We start from the raw sequence: 16,430 nt of genomic DNA on the forward strand, positions 1-16,430 counted from the left end.
GGGTGGTCCGCTGAGAATTATGGGGGCTGTAGTGTTCTTCGCCTTTTATCGCGGCGGCACAGTCTGTGACGAGACTACATTGACCGGCAGGCATCGCGCCACCGACCTGGGTCATCTCGGAGGTTATAACGACAGCGGACCTGGGATCAGGTTGCTATGTGGCTCACTCGCTTCCTCACGAAATGTCTAAAGAAAGATTATAACGCTGCGAAATCGAAAGAGGAAAAAAAACATTTATTTATTTTGACGCGTATATATTTATTTATTTTGACATGAAACCGCATAAGCTTTTCAAACGTGCCGATTGTGAGAAAACGACTCGATGATCATCCTGATGCAAAATACGTTTGTACATGGCCCGTCAGCCATGCAGTGATTTTTATTCGTTGTCCCCTTTTTCTCCTCCCCCTCCTTTAAAGCAAATTTTAAAACCCTCTTTCCCCACCTTAAAGTGGAAAAAGTTTCCTCTCCTTTTAATTGGAGGGAGAACATTCACAAAATGGTAGACAGGAGGATTCGGAAAGCTCGCTTCAGCAGCCGGGACCTGTGCGCCCTGGTGGATGCGGTAATGGAAAGACGGGAGGATCTCTTTGGCCGGGGAGGTGACCCACCTGACGCGCAGAGAAGGAGGAGGGATGCCTGGCAATACGTGACGGAGAGGGTCAATGCAGTTTCCGGAACCCACAGGACCTGGGAGGAAGTTCGCAAGAAGGTCCACGATCTGAAGAAAAGCACGAAGGTGAGAATGTGAAAAACCACAGCCACGCAGGAGGCCAGACAGTAAATGCTGACACGGGACGATTGTGGCAATCAGGAATGCAAAATCATGAGGGGCATGAATAGGGTAAATAGACACGGTCTTTTTCCTGGGTGGCGGAGTCGAGAACGACAGGACATAAGTTTACGGTGAGAGGGAAACGATTTAAAAGGGACGTCATGGCCAACTTTTTCACACAGAGGGTGGTAAGTGTATGGAATGAGTTGCCAGAGGAAGTGGTGGAGGCTGGTACAATGACAACATTTAAAAGGCATGTGGATGGAAATATGAATAGAAAGGGTTTAGAAAATATACACCAATTGCTGGCAAATGGGGCTAGATAATTTAGAACCAGTTGGACTGAAGCACCTGTTTCGTGCTGTACATTTCAGTGACTCTCTAAAAGTCGCACTGTTTAGAGAAATATCAGCCACAAATAAGAGATGTGCATGCCATTTGAATCAACCAGCTTATGTGGCTGTCTGGCACTGCAGTTTCTTAGCTGAAAATATGTTGCTGGAAAAGCGTAGCAGGTCAGGCGGCATCCAGGGAGCAGGAGAATCGATGATTCGGGCATGAGCCTGGAGAAGGGCTCAGGCCCGAAACGTTGATTCTCCTGCTCCTTGGATGCTGCCTGACCTGCTGCGCTTTTCCAACAACACATTTTCAGCTCTGATCTCCAGCATCTGCAGTCCTCGCTTTCTACTGTAGTTTCTTAGTCTAGTGTCTTTCTTTTAGATGTAATGTTTTTTTTAAAGGAAAAACTTGCTTATAATCGAAGATCATGGCAAGCAGCGGGTGGTGAGCCCTCAGATGTCAAGACGTTGACGGAATTTGAAAATGATATGATTGTTGTACTTGGGAAGGAAAGTCTTGAAGGTCTTCAGCCTGTGGATATTGGTACCATTACAAGATGTGTTCGTAAGTATTATATGATTGTCATAGAAATGTACAGCATGGAAACAGACCCTTTGATCCAATTCGTCCATTCTGATGAGATATCCAAACATAACCTAGTCCCCATTTGCCAGCACCTGGCCCATATCCCACTAAGCCGTTTTTATTCGTATACCCATCCAGATGACTTTTGAATGCTCTCAATGTACCAGCCTCCACCACTTCCTGTGGCAGTTCATTCCATACACACACCACCCTCTGTGTGGAAAAAGTTGCCCCTGAGGTTCCTTTTATATTTTTGCCCTCTCACTCTAAACCTATACCCTTCTAGTTCTGAACGCCCCCACCCCAGGGAAAAGACCTTGTCTATTTATCCTATCCATGCCCTTCATGATTTTATAAACCAATATAAGGTCACCCCTCAGCCTCTGATGCTCCAGAGAAAATAGCTCCAGCCTATTAAGTCTCTCCCTGTAGCTCAAATCCTCCAACCCTGGCAACATTCTTGTAAATCTTTTCTGAACCCTTTCAAGTTTCACAACATCCTACTGATAGGAAGGAGACCAGAATTGCATGCAATGTTCCAAAAGTGGCCTACCAAATATCCTGTACAGTCGCAATCTGACCTCCCAACTTCCTACAAAGGAAAGCGTACCAAATGCCTTATTCACTCTCCTATCTACCTGTGACTCTACTTTCAATGAACTATGAGTCTGCACTCCAAGGTCCCTTTGTTCAGCAACACTCGCCAGTTCAGATCTTCCGTGATTTGTACCAAATGTTAAATGAGTAGGTCCAACATATCAGCAGATTATTTTGTATAAATATCAATGCAGCTTGTTGATACATTTGGGTTTACTTGATCTGTTTTTCTGTCCTCAAAGCACAAAACGAACACTGTGGACAACAAGTAATATCACAAGAGCAACATAAGTTTGCATGCCGCTTGTCACCAACACCACTTGAAACAGAGAATAGCGTAGAAACATCTCTGGTTCAAGGTATAAAGGATGAAAATCAGGAAACGCCAAGTGAGTCCCTCAGCACTAGTGATGAATGGGAAGAAGTGGTGGTGGGTGATGAGGGAACAACTATTGCAGCCTGGAGACCCATCATGATAAGCGCCCCTACTCCGTTAGATGCAGTTACAGACCTTAATGGGCCTGCTTTCAAACGGAGGCTGTTAGAGCATGGAGCCCGTGTTGAACAGTCACTAGCTTTTATGCACACCACTTTGGAAGATGGTATGGTTAGGTTGGATCAGCGGCTGTCCTCAATGCAATCTGCCATTGAGCAGATGGCAACACCAGTGACAGCTGCAGTAGAAAACTCACTTACGCAAGCTGTCGGCAATGCAGGAGCATCTCTTGTAAATGTTCACAGTATTGCTATGGAAGCTTTGGGGTCAAAACTTAAGGAAGCAGTTGTGGCTGGCTTTGATTCACTTGGACAGCAGTTACATGGAACTATGAGCGAAGGAATTAAAAATCTAATTGAAAAGCAGTGTTCTACATTTTTGCAGCTGATTGCATATTGTGAGGAGATGCCCTCCAGTAGTGGCACAAGTGAAGTTAAGGCAGTTGACACTCCTGTTACCACCAGCTGACAGTTATCACTGCCAGTTCTGTGCCAGCATACATCTTTGCACAAGTACCATGGTAACAAGTAAGTTGACAAAATTGAAATAAAGCCTGATGAAAGACTTTTGTCCGAAACATTGATTTTCCTGCTCCTCAGATACTGCCTGACTTGCTGTACTTTTCCAGCACCACTCTAATCTTGACTCTGATCTCCAGCATCTGCAGTCCTCATTTTCTTATCATTGTATTCCTTTAATATATAAAAGGTCAGCTATGCTTTGAAAATAGCTGCAGGAATCACCGTTTTCTCAGTTGTCATGTTCTATTTTGGAGTTACCTTTGAATGGTGCTTCTAATCTAATCAAGGACACACACAATTGGAATAGATGTAGGGCATTAAACCTTTTTGAGTCAGTTTCACTATTCATTATGAATCTGACTGATCTGATTGAGGCCTGAATTTTACGTTGTAGTTCCCTGCTCCCCTGTCAAACACTAACATGATCCTTAACTCCCTTGTTAATCAAGTCTGTCCAACTCAGCTTTGTGTGTTCAGTGATCCATCTTGCACTGCTCACTGCAGAAGATAATTTCAAGCATTAATGACCCTCAGAGAAGCAATTCTTCCCCCTCTGTGTTTTAAATGGGAGATCCCGTATTTTAAAATTGTGGCCTCTATATTTCTTCATCCCAAAAAGGGGGAAATTCCTCTCAGCATCTATCCTGTCAAACTCAGAATCTTATTGAAATATAAATGATCACCTCTCACACTTCTGAACTCATATAGCCTCAGCCTTCATCCCATGAATTAGCCTTGTGAATCACCTCTGAAATGCTTTCAAACTATGTCCCTCCTTAAGTAAGGAGCCAAGGTTCTTTAGTCTGGTCTCACCAGTGCCCTGTACGGATGTAGTAAGACTTTTATGCTCCTTCCCTCTTGCAATAATGGCTAATATTCCATTTGCCTTCCTAATTACTTAGTGTATTTGCATGTTGACCTTTTGTGATTTATGTACAAGGATACTCTAAATTAACACTCATTTATTTAAAAGATGACTCAATAATTGGTGTTATAGGTGTGTGATGTAAAATCTCTGTTTGGTTGTACTTAAAAATATTCATGCCTTTTAGGCTATGGATAGATTAACCTTTGAGAATAGTATCCACATATTTGTGTATTTACTATTAAACTCTGATGTGGCAATCTGCTAAACTTGTGCCATTTGCTAATTTTAGGCTGGCATGAACACTGTCCTGTTTTGGGCAAACTCAATTGTTATCACCAAGCATATCCTTAAAAATGCATCAAGAGAAACTGTAACTCAAACCTCCAGTCATGAAATCCTGTTAAAACTTGAAAAATAGCACATGCAAGAGTTACTGCTTTAGAAGAATTTAATGAGTTTTCAAAACAGTAAAAAGGCTACTTTCCAAATGTTGCAGGGGCAGGTCCATTTTAATGTCTTGTAACCAGCCTCAAGAACATATTTGATTTTTAAGATTGTGTAGTATTAAATTAAAAATGTTTGCGAATTTAATTTTATAAATAAATATTATAGCTAATTTCACTTGTAAAATACTTGTCCTGTGTTTGATATTTTACCATTTTGAGGAGACTGAAACTGTGTTTTTCTCATTTAGGATAAATTGTTAATTAAATTGTTGAACAAACTCTGCAAAAAAAGTCTTAAATGCTAACGATCATGGGATGAGACAAAGATCCATTCATAGGAATTGGACTAAACCTTTTTGAAGAGAAAAGGTTTTTTTAAACTGTAACAAATGCTCAAAAATAGTTCCATTTATGCATTTTCTTTAAGGAGCCTGTGATTTTAATATTTTGTATAAATTTGAACAGGTAGTGCAGTCAACAATGAAATTAGATTCAGAATAACAAACATTGTGTTGTACACAGAAAACACAACCATACCAATAAACCTTAGAGCATGAATGTATTATTCTTGTATGTACCTTATGAAATATTTCAATGGCTTCATTTTGCATGAAAGGCAGCAAAAGCATTCTGAAGTAGTACAAGGACAAAAACTATGAAAGCTTGAAAACAGAATTTGTGGACTTGGGTGTTAGATTAAAAAGTAGGGCCTCTCTAGGATTACTTAGGTGCACATCAGGCAACTTTTAATCACATTACTTCCTCTTCTACATTTTCTTTAATATTGTGTTCCTGGCTCACTATTCCCTTGATTTCAAACACTTTTCAATTACATTATATCTATCTTCAGTGGAAAATAGAAAGAAAGATTTATGGACGCCTCTTGCATTTCCTTGTACATTTGTCTTTGCCTCGTTGGTATGTTTACTTTGCAAATTTTGGCCATGTATAAAAGCCCTTGCAATCTACATATGCTAGTGTACTCATTTTATTTTGTTCCTCTGTCATTTTGTTGGTTATCCTTTGTTGATTTTTTAAAAATCTTCCCAATGTTCTGACTTCCTATACTTTTCTATAGACTACATGGGACGATAGATGACCTGGTTAGAAATTAGTAATAAAGGGTTTTAATAGTATGTACCCTAGTACAGTTAACCAAACTGTGATTAAGGTATAGACGTGTAAGTGATTTCAAATTTATTGGAAGTGAATTTTCCCAACTCTTGAACGATGTGGGCAACAGTGAGTCAGTTTGGAAAACAGGTGAGATTGGAAAAATGAGATTAGCAACACTGAGAAAAAGCATTCCTATTTTCTACAAAGCTTGAACGGTGAGGTGAGAATCTTGCGAGTGAGCTGCAAGGGATCTATTTGCATTCATTTAGATCTCATTATTACCCATTCTCTCATAAATGAAATTTGCTGTTCTCCTATGCAGTGGAGAGTAACTAGATGGTGACAACTTATGGGTAGTTATCTGGTAGCTGCAGCTTGCCATTTTCAACTCTAAGCCTCCATGTTGGACAGCAGTCCCCAATACCTAAGAGCACACTCCATGTACAAAGACTGCCTATCCCTCCCAAGAGGTTGACATCAGACAGGCACCAACCATACATCTGATTCACTTGGAGTTTAATTATCAACTTCAATATTGCACGTAGTACATCAACATGTATTGTAATGCTAGTGCCGGGCCACTTACTGCAAAGAGATGAGCACCTGTCTCATGGATTGGAGCAGGGAGCATTTTAGCACTCTTAATATTTCAGTACACATTCCCTTAGCACCTACTTGGACACTCTCACCATCTCTGCTATATCTTGTTCTGTCTTTTGGTACATTGCTGCCTCATTCAGAAATTACAGACTCTCAATCTTTCTGTTGTCTCTCACCTTTTAGTGCAGATGCAAAGCAAGGTAGGCTTGTCAAAATTGTCAGCAGTGATCACTCAAAGGGATGGACATGTTGCTGATGATACCATGCTATGTCAGTATCACACCTATAGCATGTGTCAGCAGCTTCTGCAGCAAACAAATTGCACAGGCTCCAATCAAATGGCCACATCACTAAGAATTAAGGCGATTCAAGCCTGTGGAGACTGTCTTCAGTCAGGAGGCACAGTAAGTGAAGGACCTTTTCTGAATTCAATCCAGGAGGCTTGGACCCGGTCAGCTGAACATTTGAGGTATTCACCAGAGGTTACTAGAGAATTGACTACAGACAGTCCTGCAGGTTCACTGCAACCAATCCTAGAATTAGCGTTAACTCGTTTGGAGAGTCAGTCAGGGTCTGGTCACATCAATCAAGGCTGTTTTCCCATTCAGCTAGAGGGGTGGGGTGCAGTCAGTCCAGTGAGTGTTTTTCAGGGCAAGCTTTGGTTCAGTTGTGGGAATCAAATAAAGCATCCTGGGATTCAAAGGGGATAGTAATTGTGAAATGGGGTAACTGAACATATAAGACTGTGAGGCAAGAGAGCTGGGAAGGGCAAGATGTACTGCAGGAAATGATTGGCAGCTGCCACCACTCTGGCTTTGGTAGTGGAGGCCTTTGCATTACTATCTTCATTATGACTAGGTCCGGGATCAGGGAGTAAACTGAGGAAATGAGTAGCAATGTTTAAGGAGCATGCAGCAGAAAAAAATAATTTGGGGAATAGTGATGACCAGTTTGATATGCACATTGAGTGGGATGTTGGGAAAATCAAAGTCAGTGGTCTTAACATGGGTCATATGTGAAGCAGAAAGGAACATAACTGGGTAGCAAATTCCATTTATCTAGCAGAGCTAGGGCAAATGTCACAGCTGTGCAGGGCAAACTCCACCTAGACAGTACTCAGCTGGATGTGCAACAGCCTCTTAAAGATGACATTGGGATGCTGGTTCACGCAAAATCTAGGTAGTGGCAAATTCTTCCAGCTATGGCAAATGGAAAAATCTGTTTAGCGTGAGATTTCATAAAATTGACAGAACCAAAAGAAAAAGACCCTGAAGGGATTTCCTTTAATGCAAAAAGTCTAAGGAACATATAATTGTTCAAGATGGCAGATGTATAGGGGTCCTGAGCCCAGAGTTTGTCAACTCCCACCACTTTTCTTGTTTTTTATCTCTCTTTTAAAAGTTTTCCTTTTCTCTCTACTTACCTTATGGAGGGAGCTCTGGTAGTGGCTAGGGCCCAGAGTGGGGACTTTGGCGACTGGCCACAGGTGATTGGTGTGTCTGGGCAGAACTCTGGCGATCAATAGTATTGTGGAAGAAGCTGGTTGCCTGGTGCAGCACGGGACTCTGGCAGGGTGGGTGGTGAGTCCAGATTGCGGTCAGCGGCAAGATGGCAGTGTGGAGGCACAGGAATAGAGAGCTCCAGCCCAGCATGGGGGAGAGAGAATGGCAGTCAGTAGCAAAATGGCATAGCACTGAGATTGAGCCTAGTATGGAGAAAGAGAACAAACCTGCACATGGAAAGCCCAGTGCACCGACTGCAGGTCCATGGCTAAAGGAGGACTGTAATTTGGAACTTTTAACTTCATTTCTGATTTACTATATTTTAACAAGAACTGAAATGTTGAACTTTTTGACTTATTTCTTTATTTTTCTACTTTTACCTAAGATTTTGTGTCTTGGTATCTTTGTATCCAAGATGGCACCATGAATGGTGATACTGTAAACTTTTCACTGTACTCCTGTATTACTGTTCTTGAATTCATGTGACACTAAAACCTAATTCTAATTATATAGACAAAATAATGATAATTACAGGTTTATATTAACAGGATTTGGATTTAAGTACAATTGTTGCCAGCTATGATCTTATTACCTATCAGGGTGTGAAAACTTAACAGTTTGCTTTATTTGAAGCAAACCAATCACTTTGAAGAGGAGGTCAAAGAGGTGATTGTCATCGTGGGTGGCACGGTGGCACGGTGGTTAGCACTGCTGCCTCACAGCGCCAGAGACCCGGGTTCAATTCCTGCCTCAGGCGACTCTCTGTGTGGAGTTTGCACATTCTCCCCGTGTCTGCGTGGGTTTCCTCCGGGTGCTCTGGTTTCTTCCCACATTCCAAAGATGTGCAGGCCAGGTGAATTGGCCATGCTAAATTGCCCGTAGTGTTAGGTATGGGGTAGATGTAGGGGTATGGGTGGGTTGCGCTTCGTGGACTTGTTGGGCCGAAGGGCCTGTTTCCACACTGTAAGTAATCTAATCTAATCAAAAAAAATTTAATTGAGTTCTTTAAAATCACATCGGTATCCCCTTCAAACCCCTAAGTGCTACACTTTTGTGAAGTCCATCTTTTGCAGGAAATCAGTCCCTCCTAAATGCAAAACTCTTATCAAATATCTTATAAAGAATTTCAAAGTTATTTATCAAATATATCGGGACCATTTGATAACGAATGTACCTTTGGGATGGCACACAATGCAAAGCCCCCAGCTAAATAAATGGAAAAATGTTTATGTGCTTTTTATCAAAATAAATTCAACTGACCTTTGAAATATTTGTCTAAAATACTCAATAAACTGGATCTAATTTTCAGAATTGGTCTGCTCCAATTATTTTAGTTCATAATTAATTAACTGAATTACACTAGCAGAATCGACAAGAAATGACAGTTCTGGCATTGAATATTTTGAAACAGTAACTTTAATCATGTTGCTCATAACCAATCCTTCCTTGCTTTTTCATATTTTGCATATTTTTAATTGACATCTAAAAGGCAAGAAAGCAATAGTTGCACATTGAATTATAAAATTAAAAACAAAGTTACACAATACACTGCTCGTTTACACTAAATAACATTCAAACATTAGCATTCCAAACTAAAAGGCATAAAACACCCAAAACAAACAAAATGTGTACAAGTTGCACAGTGCAAAGTGATTATAAAATCTTATTTAGTGGTAATATACCAGTTGGTCTTTATTAATGAAATATAGCAAAGTACCACTCAGATGTGATTGCTGATGCTAAGTTACTTCCTGATAATTTCTGTTCTAGTGAGATCCCCACTTTGAAAATGTTGGCAATAATTCATGTTTTGCTACAGCTTTTGGAATGCAATTTGCTTGAAGCTGACAAAAATGTAGCTAGTTTGCAAGACTGACAAATGACTAATTTAGTGTCTTGCTGTCTGTATTGTGGTAGCTACTTCTGGTTCTTTCAAAAAAGGAATGATGGGACAGAGTGATTGGTCTGATGTTTTTTCTTTAAAAACAGTCCACAGTCAATGACATGTTATAGCACTACTATATTTAACATTCTTCCAGCATGCGTGCAGTATAATGTAGAGCAGATTCTGATGAATGGCTTAATATGATTAAGAAGCCATAAAGGCAATAAATACCACAGAATGCTCATTTTTCTTGTACCTTTGGGATGAATTACATATAATATTCTGGTTATAAGATTTTAAAAATGAAACATTATATTTCAAATAATTTGTAAATGTTGAAGGCTGAGATGAAATCCATTGTGGATTCATTTTAAAAGGAGATCTAAAGGATGGTAGTAATTGTTACAAATATGACCTGTTAAATCCTGGATTTATGATTCATTCCTTTTTAAACCATGAAAATATTGTGTGTTCAAGCCAAGATTTTTAAAGATGCAAAAGTATACAAAAGTAATATCACAATGTAATAACAAATAATTTTTTAAACCAACTCCACCACTTTGGAAACAAATCTACTTGTTATCCAGTAAAAAGTTATGGCCTTAAAATGTTCACTTTTTTCTAGGTCTATATGTTAGAAATGCATGAACTGAAGCTTCAGTAAATCAGAAAGACAAATGCCTTCACATTGTCAGATCTGGTTTTAAAACATGGCTTTAGTTGTCAGTGTCAATAGTGAAAAGGTGAGAATGCCATGTACAATACACCCTGTTGAAAGTCACTGGTACAGTTAATGTACAAATAGAAGGAATTTGTGTATTAAAGGCATTGTTATACCAAATTAAGGAGATGGTTACTGTCATGAATGTGTATTAATACATGCGTATTGATATCCTAACTCCAATTTTTAAAAAAAGTAAACAGAAACAACATTTTCAGTAACTTCCAGCATTGTTGTCAGGTACAAACAGTTGTAAATGTAGGTACATAACTCTCTTTTGCACTTCCTTTTCACCTTGTTTATGCCACTGAGAGCCTTGATAAATATCAGTTCAGGCACAGCTAATTAGGCTGTTCTCACTATATTCCTCAATTGGTGCAGTATCCCATCAAAATGTTATAGGCAGTGCTTCAGCAATCAATCAAGAAATCTGATTTAATAAAGATCAACTGAATAATATATTGAGGTTTCCCTGTTATAAGGCAGTAGAACAACTCTGAACATCTTTAACATTCATTTTGTTGAAGCTGCTGCCATCGAAAGCTTGTATCCAAGGTTTTATAATCCTCTTCATTATTTTCTTGTTCTTTAGCAAACTGCATAAAAACCTGAATCACATTAAAGGAGAGTCATTGTTACACATGATATATAAAAGGATTGTGCATCAAGTAGACCTTCAAAATAAACCAAGTTTTGAATGAAAGGTAATCTGTACTCTTCCACACAAAGTTGTCTTTTCAAATCCCACATCTGATCAGATTGATCCAATGAAAAAATTATTTGAATACCAATTTAAAAGTGACTACTAGCAACAACACATTGTCAGCCTTGTTGGTTCTGAAAATCTCAAGAGAGAAAGTGTCAGGAGTTGTAGGCAAAATGCATAAGTAACAATATAGATTTTCAGAATCCCATTTTAACCTTTAGTTATAAATGAAACATTGATAGTTATTCTGGTGTTTGTGAAAGATAGAATTAAGAAGGAACTGCATCTCATAAATCTCATGCATATTTAAAAAAAATTTACTGTACCTGTTCCAGTGTGGACTGCGAGAAACTATATTCTTCTATATCAAAACTGTGTTTGGCTGTAAACAATGAATACTAGTTACTGCTGGGAATGCGAATTCAGAATTATGGACAGCTAAACCTATTAAATACTGAAGACAAATACCCGCATAGCTTCAAATATTTGCACTGGATCATAATTAAACCCTATCATTCAATTATTTTTGCTCCATTCGATGTGGTCTGCATTGTTTCAGATGAATAAGTATACAACAGGAAGCACCCTTTCATGAGCTCCCTCCTTGAACTGTTGTAGTCTATGTGGTGAAAGTGTTCTTATATCTCTTCTGTAGTGATCTGATACAGCTGAGTGGCTTGCTGGGCCACTTCAGAGAGCAATTAAGAGATAGCCAAATTGCTGTTGGTTTGGAGTCACATGTAGGCCCGACTAGGAGAACCCAGATTTCACCTATGTAGGTGCTTACTGAACCAGAGGAATGTTTACAACAACCTAGTAGTTTCATGATTATTATTAATAAATCCAATTAATTTGGATTAAAATGCTAATTGAATTTCCCAAATGGCATGGTGGGATTTGAACTCAGCTTTCAAAAAATTTACTTGGGTGTCTATTATTAGCTCAGTAAAATTACCACTACAGTACTGTCCTTATTCTAATTATTTGAAATCTTATCAACAAAATTGTAAATACAAGAAATAAGATACATTACAAATATCACAAGATTGGTGTTACAGTGACACAAAGCTGAAAACTAGAAGTTAAAAACTAAATAAAATTAATCTCATCAGAAACCATTTAAAATAGTGATTGGTAAATAGTGTCAATACTTGGAACATTTGGAATTTATGATGTTTTTTATACTGGTCATAAATTGCAGCCACAGAACAATTCTCTAACAGTTGGACTAATCAGGCCACTCACATGAATTCATTTTATATTAAAGAATTGTTCAAAATCACAACATTCAGAAAATACTGCACCTTAAGTTGGTGCCAAAAGCATTATAGCATATGACACATTATTACATGACATGACCATCCAAATAAAGATATCTAAAAATGCTCTTAAAGCTAACCAAGAAAGAAATTTATTGATATTAAGTAGAAATTTAAAAAAAAACTGTAAAAGCACCTTTCAGAAAAAAATGTGAGTTAAATCAAAATGAATGAAATAGCCAACTATAGAGCAAGTTGAATAATCAGTTGTAGGTGAACAGAAACGTTGAAAATGCAGCTCTCTGAATCTTCCAATGCTATTTGCACTTGATAGTAATGGGACATGGTCAATAAAATCCCCAATAATACATTCATTAATCTGTTACGTGGTCGAATAAAACAAATCAGCTGGAAACTGCAAATATGCTAAAGGAAGCAGAAAACCCAAGGAAATGATCTTGTTTTGTTTTCTGCTACGCCATACCCTCTTATCCAGAAGCCAAAAGAATTAAGAATTCTGATGAACCAGTATCAGTAGAGAAATTTCAGACCAAAGTATACAACAGACCCAAATATTTCTTTCTCTAACCATTGTGAAGTAAAACTTTATCTGTCGAATAATTCCCTAAAGTTATCTTCCTGCAATGTCTTATATCATGCACTGAGGTAAGTTAAGAGAAATAAATGCACCTTTGGACTCTAATTGTTGAGAAAAAGAGTGATCTCCCTGCATTTCCCCAGTCACTCCAGAGGAATGTTCTAATAGGTTGTAGAACTTAAAATTCATGCCCAGCATTCCTCAACTGCACTGAATCCTGGGTCGAAGAGTATGGCACTAGAAAGGCACACCAGTCAGGTAGCATCCATGGAGCAGGAGAATCAACGTTTCAGACAATAAGCCCTTCATCAGCACTGGGTCCTGTCCTCCTACTAAGCCAAATGTTGCAACCCATGTCACCTCCTCCCTGCACAATTAACTTTTTGCCTATTCCCAATATTCTCCCACTCTCATTTCAATGTTTTTCCTCTTTCTCCTCCCATCATGTGGTCCAACTTTTCCTCTGCATGTTTCACCTTCACACTCCAGTAATGTCTACACTTAACATTCTTCTGCGTCTGGAAAATGCTTTCTGAACCTCTATAAATTCAAGGAATAGAGTCATACAGCACAGAAACGAAATCTTCAGACCAACCAGTCCATGCTGAACATAATCCCAAAATAAACTAGTGCCACCTGCCGGCTCCTGGCCTATATCCCTCCAGGCCTTTCCTATTCAAGTACTTATCCAAATGTCTTTTAAATGTTGTAGTTTTACCCACATCCATCACTTCCTCAGAAATTCATTCCATACACGAACCACCCTCTGTGTAAAAAACTTACCCCCTCACGTCTTTTTAAAATCTCTCTCCTCTCACCTTAAAAATGTGCCCCCTAGTCTTGAAATCCCCCAACCTAGGGAAAAGACTACTACCATTAACTCTATCTATACCCCTCATTATTTCATAAACTTCTACAAGGTTGCCTCTCAACATCCTACTCTCCAGTGAAAAAAGTCCTTTCTTTATAAACACCTTCATACCTGGCAACATCCTGGTAAATTTCTTCTGAACTTTTTTCAGCTGATAATATCTTCCTATAACTGGGCTGGACACAATATTCAAGAAGAGGCCTCATCAATGTCCTGTACAACTGCAACATGACTTCCAAACTCCTATACTCAAAAGACTGAACAATGAAGGTAAGCATACTAAATGACTTTTTAACCACTCTGTCTATATGTGACACAAACTTCAAAGAATTATGTACCTGAAACCCCAGGTCTCTCTGTTCTACGACACTACCTGAGGCCTTCTCCCATTAATTGCTTCTTTCTCTTCCCAGCCCTCAGGTCCATCTTTTCTAACTTCCTTAAAAAGTACTCTTGACAATCCTTAATGTTGTTTTGAACCAGATACAGTATAAGTAAACAAGGCACTCTTGGTATTTGAAATGTACCTTACCTTCTTCAAGCTTGGAAAATGCCTTTGACAAAGACTTAACATCGTTCTTGGGAATTTTGTACGTCAACATTGCAACAAAACTAAAAAGTAAAAAGGTATGCAAAGGAAAAGCAGATGAATTAAAAATAGTTGTAAATTCAATGACAGCTGACAACTGAACATTTTATGGATAAACATCCAGTGTGAAGTTTAGAAAATTTGTCTTAAATGTTTCTATGTAGACAGTTTTATATCATAGAAGTTTGCAAAGACATATGCATTCTTACATGATTATTTACCACTCCTCCTGTTTTTTCCTCCCATATGACAACTTATCTCAAAGTTTTCTAAATAAGGAGAGACAACCTTATTGAAAGGACAGACTTTTCCATGGCTGTCAATAGCCATCAGCATAACACTATAATCAATTCAATATTGGCAAAACACATTACGTTGAAAGTTTTATCAAATTAAGAATCAAACCATCACCTGTTCAGTTATTCTGATTTGCTTAGATATCTGAGAGTTATGAAAAACTGCGAATGATGGAGGAGACATGAATACAAACCTAACCAATTTTTTCTTAAGTCAATAACACAAGTTACTGCCACTAAACAAACCAAACAATCTCTCAGACACATGCATCTACATGGAGAAAGAAGTACATGGTTGCTAATATCTTAAGTTTTGTGAGTGGTAAGTAAACATGTCTAAAAATAAATCCCTGGAACCTGCATCACCATCATTAAGGTAAGTCAAAGATTACTATGTTATGCATGCCTTTGGTAAATTGACTTCATCATCTTCTGTGAAGGCAAACCTCTATAACATTTAACCCACGGCTGACAAGAAACATAAATAAAAGGCTCATAAACAATGTGACAGATGAATTAATTAATATTTCTAGATTTTTCAACGTAACATTTCAAGCTGATATGATAATTTTGATGAGTTTGTCTATAGTAATTGAGAGAAATAATAAATAGCATCTGTACAGATAACTTGGGGTTTACATATTTTTGATCCCTGTCATAGAATCCCTACAGTGGAGAAAGGGGCCATTGAGTCTGTACAGTCCCTCCAAATAGCATCCCACCCAGATCTCGCTGCCAACCCAACCCCAGTAGTCCCTCACTTAGAACAGCTCACCCACCTAGCCTGCACATCTATGGACATTACGGTGCAATTTAGCATGGCCATTCCACCTGATCTGCACATCTTTGGACTGTAAGAGTAAACCGAAGCACTCGGTGGAAATCCATGCATATGCAGGAAGAATGTACAAACTCCATAATGACTCAAGGCTGGAATCAAAGCCAGGTCGCTGCCGCTGTGAGGCAGCAGGGCTAACCACTGAGCCAACGTGGCATGGAATGTGTGCCAAACCTAAAACCAATGGATGATGTTGGGGAAAATGAGTAACACATTTGTAAATTAACTGTTACATACTGACCCTTACCTTTCCTGGCGAGAAGCTTGTGGAAATATTTGCATTATTTTATCATGAATGTTAGATATTTGTTGTGCTTCTGTCATCTCACCCTTCAGTTTAATCTCCAGCGTATATCCTCCACCATACTTGCTCTTTAGGTGCTGTATGGAGCCAATACACCTGCTCATGGCAAAGATTACCTCCATTTTAGTCTATTGAAAAGGTACATGCAAGTTTTAGCACAATTAGCGCTAAATTAGCTTTTTATATTGCGAGGCCAAATAATCCTCATTCTGATGAATTTCAACTGTAGGATAAGTAAAAACTGGTAAATTTAGTCTCAGCACACTTAAAGTCTTTACAAAACAGGAAATAACACGAGGTATGCCAGGGCGCGAGATGTGCAATGACTTTCTCTCATTCCATTTCTCCACGGGTCACAACAAATATAATTGTTTTACCCAGTTTCTGAACTCTAGAAACTAGACTTAGAATAAAAAGACCAAGCAAATAGGTTTCTTTAATAAACATAATTAGTAATTTGTTATAAAACAAAAACTTATTTCATGAAGATGCAGATTTGATTAACATACAGTTTGTAA

General features: G+C 38.7%; 2 protein-coding genes across 4 annotated transcripts in view; one reads left to right on the top strand and one right to left on the bottom strand.

Annotated features, from left to right (window-relative positions):
* The first annotated feature begins 89 nt into the window (after positions 1–89).
* Positions 90–7,676, top strand: LOC140463983 (uncharacterized). Of its 2 annotated transcripts, none has more exons than XM_072558540.1 (3): positions 90–739; positions 1,516–1,678; positions 2,539–7,674. In XM_072558540.1, exons 1-3 carry the CDS (start codon positions 500–502, stop codon positions 3,258–3,260), a joined length of 1,125 nt encoding a protein of 374 aa, XP_072414641.1. In that variant the 5' UTR covers positions 90–499; the 3' UTR covers positions 3,261–7,674. The 2 variants fall into 2 exon arrangements, with proteins under 2 accessions (XP_072414641.1, XP_072414642.1); XM_072558541.1 differs by having other exon boundaries at positions 599–844; positions 2,539–7,676.
* A 1,567-nt stretch (positions 7,677–9,243) lies between these two features.
* abca5 (ATP-binding cassette, sub-family A (ABC1), member 5) overlaps positions 9,244–16,430 on the bottom strand; it is a 94,130-nt gene continuing 86,943 nt past the window's right edge. For both annotated transcript variants that reach the window (XM_072558538.1, XM_072558539.1), the window contains exons 35-38: positions 15,856–16,008; positions 14,418–14,497; positions 11,484–11,539; positions 9,244–11,059 (exon numbers count right to left, since the gene is read on the bottom strand). In XM_072558538.1, the coding sequence (XP_072414639.1) occupies positions 10,958–11,059; positions 11,484–11,539; positions 14,418–14,497; positions 15,856–16,008 (391 nt within the window). In that variant the 3' untranslated portion in view covers positions 9,244–10,957. The remainder of the gene's footprint in view (positions 11,060–11,483; positions 11,540–14,417; positions 14,498–15,855; positions 16,009–16,430) is intronic.

Source organism: Chiloscyllium punctatum, chromosome 39, assembly GCF_047496795.1.
Source record: "Chiloscyllium punctatum isolate Juve2018m chromosome 39, sChiPun1.3, whole genome shotgun sequence".
Classification (NCBI taxonomy): Eukaryota; Metazoa; Chordata; class Chondrichthyes; order Orectolobiformes; family Hemiscylliidae; genus Chiloscyllium; species Chiloscyllium punctatum.